This window comes from Poecile atricapillus, chromosome 33, assembly GCF_030490865.1.
Source record: "Poecile atricapillus isolate bPoeAtr1 chromosome 33, bPoeAtr1.hap1, whole genome shotgun sequence".
Taxonomy (NCBI): Eukaryota; Metazoa; Chordata; class Aves; order Passeriformes; family Paridae; genus Poecile; species Poecile atricapillus.
This window is the reverse complement of record NC_081281.1, coordinates 989108-993190: the sequence shown is the minus strand read 5'-3', so window position 1 is coordinate 993190 and position 4083 is coordinate 989108. Positions and strand designations below refer to the sequence as shown.

The 4083-nt window shown below is 66.2% G+C and overlaps 1 protein-coding gene across 1 annotated transcript in view; it reads right to left on the bottom strand.

Moving 5' to 3' along the window:
* The window catches only part of KIRREL1 (kirre like nephrin family adhesion molecule 1), a 14540-nt gene extending 12378 nt beyond the window's left edge, over positions 1 to 2162 (bottom strand). The window contains exon 1 of the mRNA XM_058860209.1: positions 1838 to 2162. Coding sequence (XP_058716192.1) covers positions 1838 to 1936 — 99 coding nt within the window. The 5' untranslated portion in view covers positions 1937 to 2162. The remainder of the gene's footprint in view (positions 1 to 1837) is intronic.
* Positions 2163 to 4083: the final 1921 nt, after the last annotated feature.

The following is a 4083-nucleotide window of genomic DNA, read 5'->3' as shown; positions in this document are numbered from 1 at the left end:
TGCCCGGTTCCAGCGGGACCCTCCCGGTACCGGGGAAGCAGGAGAACCGGGCCCGGTTCCAGCGGGACCCTCCCGGTACCGGGGAACCAGGAGAACCGGGCCCGGTTCCAGCGGGACCCTCCCGGTACCGGAGCGGGGGAACCAGGAGGACCAGGACGGGGGAGAACCGGGCCCGGTTCCAGCGGGACCCCCCGGTACCGGAGTCCAGGAGAACCGGGCCCGGTTCCATTGGGACACCCCCGGTACCGGGGCGGGGGGGTTCAGGAGAACCGGGCCCGGTTCCAGCGGGACCCCCCGGTACCGGAGCGGGGGGGTTCAGGAGAACCGGGCCCGGATCCAGCGGGACACCCCGGTACCGGAGCGGGGGAACCAGGAGAACCGGGTCCGGTTCCAGCGGGATCCCCCGGTACCGGAGCAGGGGAACCAGGAGGACCAGGACGGGGGAGAACCGGGCCCGGTTCCATCGGGACCCCCCCGGTACCGGAGCGGGGGAGTCCAGGAGGACCAGGACGGGGGAGAACCGGGCCCGGTTCCAGCGGGACCCCCGGTACCGGATCGGGAGGAATCCACCAGAACCCGCGCCAGGATTTGGGAGAAGCGGGCCCGGGATTGAGGAGAAGCGGCCCGCGATTCCACCCGAACCCCCCCGGTACCGGAACGGCGGCTCCGCCATCCCCGAGCGCGGGCCCGGCGGCACCGCCAGAACCCCCCGGGACCCCGGTCCCGGCCGGAACCGCTCTCAGCCCTCCGGGACCGGGCGGGACCGGCGGCGAGCGGGGCTGGAGCGCTGCCCGAGGAGTTGGGAACGGCTCCGGGGCGGCCCCGCGCTGCCTCCGCCCGGTCCCCGGTGCCCGGTGCCCGGTGCTCAATGCCCGGTACCCGGTGCTCCGTGTCCGGTACCCGGTTCCCGGTGCTCAATGCCCAGTGCCCGGTGTCCGGTGCCCGGTGTCCGGTACCCGGTGCTCAATGCCCGGTACCCGGTACCCGGTACCCGGTGTCCGGTACCCGGTTCCCGGAGCCCGGTGTCCAACCCCCGGTACCGAATCTCCGGTACTCAATCGCCGGTGCTCAACCCCCGGTACCGAATTGCCAGTCCCGAATCTCCGGTACCCAACCCCCGGTACCGAATTGCCAGTCCCGAATCTCCGGTACCCAACCCCCGGTACCGAATTGCCAGTCCCGAATTCCCGGTGCTCAACCCCCGGTACCGAATCCGGTACCGAATCCCGGTACCCAATCCCCCGTACCGAATCCCGGTGCCCAATCCCCGGTACCGAAGCCCTGTGCCCACCTCCCGGTACCGAACCACCGGTACCGAATCTCCGGTGCCCAACCCCCGGTACCGAACCCCCGGTACCGAATCCCTGTGCCCACCCCCCTGGTACCGAACCTCCGGTACTGAATCTCCGGTACCGAATCCTGGTACCGAATCCCCGGTACCGAACCCACGGTACCGAATCCTGGTACCGAATCCCGGACCGAACCCACGGTACCGAACCCCCGGTACCGAATCCCGGTTGCCAAACCTCCAGTACCGAACCGCCGTTCCCGAACCCCCGGTACCGAACCCCCGTTCCCGAACCCCGGTGCCCATCCCCCCGGTACCGAACCCCCGGTACCGAACCCCCGGTACAGAATCCCGGTGCCCACCCCCAGTACCGAACCCCCGTTCCCGAACCGCCGGTACCGAACCTCCAGTACCGAACCGCCGGTACCGAACCCCCGGTACCGAACCTCCATTACCGAACCCCGGACCGAACCCCCGGTACCGAACTCACGGTACGGAACCCCCGCGCCCACCCCCAGTACCGAACCCCCGGTGCCGAACCCTCGGTACCGAACCCCCGTTCCCGAACCGCCGTTCCCGAACCGCCGGTACCGAACCTTGCCCGCGGGTCCCGGCGAGAGTCAGCAGGCACAGGAGGAGGATCCGCATCTCCCGTCCCGTGGCGGCGGCCGCGCTCCGGGGCCGGGCCCGCCGGGGGTCCCGGAGGGGGGGGGGAGGGTTCGGTCCGGTTCGGTTCGGGGGATGCGATCGCCGCCCCTCTGGGCCCCGCGCCGCCCCCGGTACCGGCAGCGCTGGTTCGGAGCCTGGCCCGGCCGGGCCAGGGCCGGGCAGGGGCCGGGAAGGGCCACGGAGCTCCGGCGGCTCCGGTCGCAACGAGCCCGAGCGGCGGGGGCGGGGCGGGAGGGAGGGAGGAGGGAGGGGGAGAGGGAGGGGAGAGGGGAGGAGGGAGGGAATGGAAGGAGGGAAGGAATGGAAAGAGGGAGGGAAGGGACGGAATGGAGGGAATGGAAGGGAGGGAGGGAGGGAGGGAGGGAGGGAGGGAGGGAGGGAGGAAGGGAGGGGGAGAGGGGAGGGAGGGAATGGAGGGAGGGAGGGAAGGGAGGGAATGCAAAGAGGGAGGGAGGGAGGGAGGGAGGGAATGGAAGGGAGGGAGGGAGGGAGGGAGGGAGGGAGGGAGGGAGGGAGGGAGGGAGGGAAGGAGGGAAGGAGGGAAGGAGGGAAGGAGGGAGGGAAGGAGGGAAGGAGGGAAGGAGGAAGGAGGGAAGGGACGGAATGGAAGGAGGGAAGGGAGGGAAGGGAAAGAGGGAGGGAATGGAAGGAGGGAGGGAAGGAGGGAAGAAGGGAGGGAGGGAAGGGAAGGGAGGGAATGGAAGGAGGGAGGGGATTTGGGGAGGTGCGCGCGTGTCGCGCGTGGGGCTGCGCTGGGGAGCGTGGGGAGGGGGCGTGCGAGGGGAATTTGGGGTGTCCTTCGGGATTTGGGGTGTCTCTGCGGGGTTGGGGTGTCCCTGTCGGATTTGGGGTGTCCCTGTGGGGTTTGGGGTGTCTCTGCGGGGTTTTGGGTGTCCCTGTGGGATTTGGGGTGTCTCTGTGGTGTTTGGGTTGTTCCTGCGGGGTTTTGGGTGTCCCTGTGGTGTTTGGGGTGTCCCTGTGGGGTTTTGGGTGTTCCTGTGGGATTTGGGGTGTCTCTGTGGGGTTTTGGGTGTCCCTGTGGGGTTTGAGGTGTTCCTGTGGTGTTTGGGGTGTCCCTGTGGGGTTTTGGGTGTCCCTGTGGGATTTGGGGTGTCTCTGTGGGGTTTGAGGTGTCCCTGTGGGGTTTTGGGTGTTCCTGTGAGATTGGGGTGTCCCTGTCGGATTTGGGGTGTCCCTGTGGTGTTTGGGGTGTCTCTGCGGGGTTTAGGGTGTCCCTGTCGGATTTGGGGTGTCCCTGTGGGGTTTGGGGTGTCCCTGCGGGGTTTTGGGTGCTCCTGTGGGGTTTGGGGTGTTCCTGTGAGATTTGGGGTGTCCCTGTCGGATTTGGGGTGTCCCTGCGGGGTTTTGGGTGTTCCTGCGGGGTCTGAACCGTAACAAAACGGGGTGAAAAGAGCGGATTTTCACGGGCACGAATCCCTGGGGGAACCGGGCTGGGGCGACATTCCCGGATTCTCTCCCGAATCACCCAAACCCTCCGGAGGGTCCCTGGAGCGGGAGGGGCCCCTCGGAGCTGCCCCCGCTCCCAGGAATTCCAGGAGGAGGAGGAGGAGGAGGAGGAGGAGGAGGAGGAGGGAAACGAGAGCTCAGGGAGGAGCCGGGAATTTGCTGAATTTGCGGGATTGGGAAAAGCCGGGATTGGGAAAATCCGCTGGCTCAGGAGCCGGGGATGGGGCTGGGGGGGGGCTGGGGGACCCCAAAATCTGGGAAGAGCGGGAGGGGAAGGCGCCACGGCCTGGAGAGCTCAGCTCCAGCTGTTATCCCGGAATTTGGATCATTTTCGTGGAGTTTGGATCATTATCCCGGAGTTTGGATCATTATCCCGGAATTCAGATCATTATCCCGGAGTTGGGATCATTATCCCAGAATTCAGATCATTATCCCAGAGTCTGGATCATTATCCCGGAGTTTGGGATCATTATCCCGGAGTTGGGATCATTATCCCGGAATTTGGATCATTATCCCAGAATTCAGATCATTATCCTGGAGTTTGGATCATTATCCCAGAATTCAGGTCATTATCCTGGAGTTTGGATCATTATCCCGGAATTTGGATCATTATCCCAGAATTCAGGTCATTATCCCGGAGTTTGGGTCTTTATCCCGGA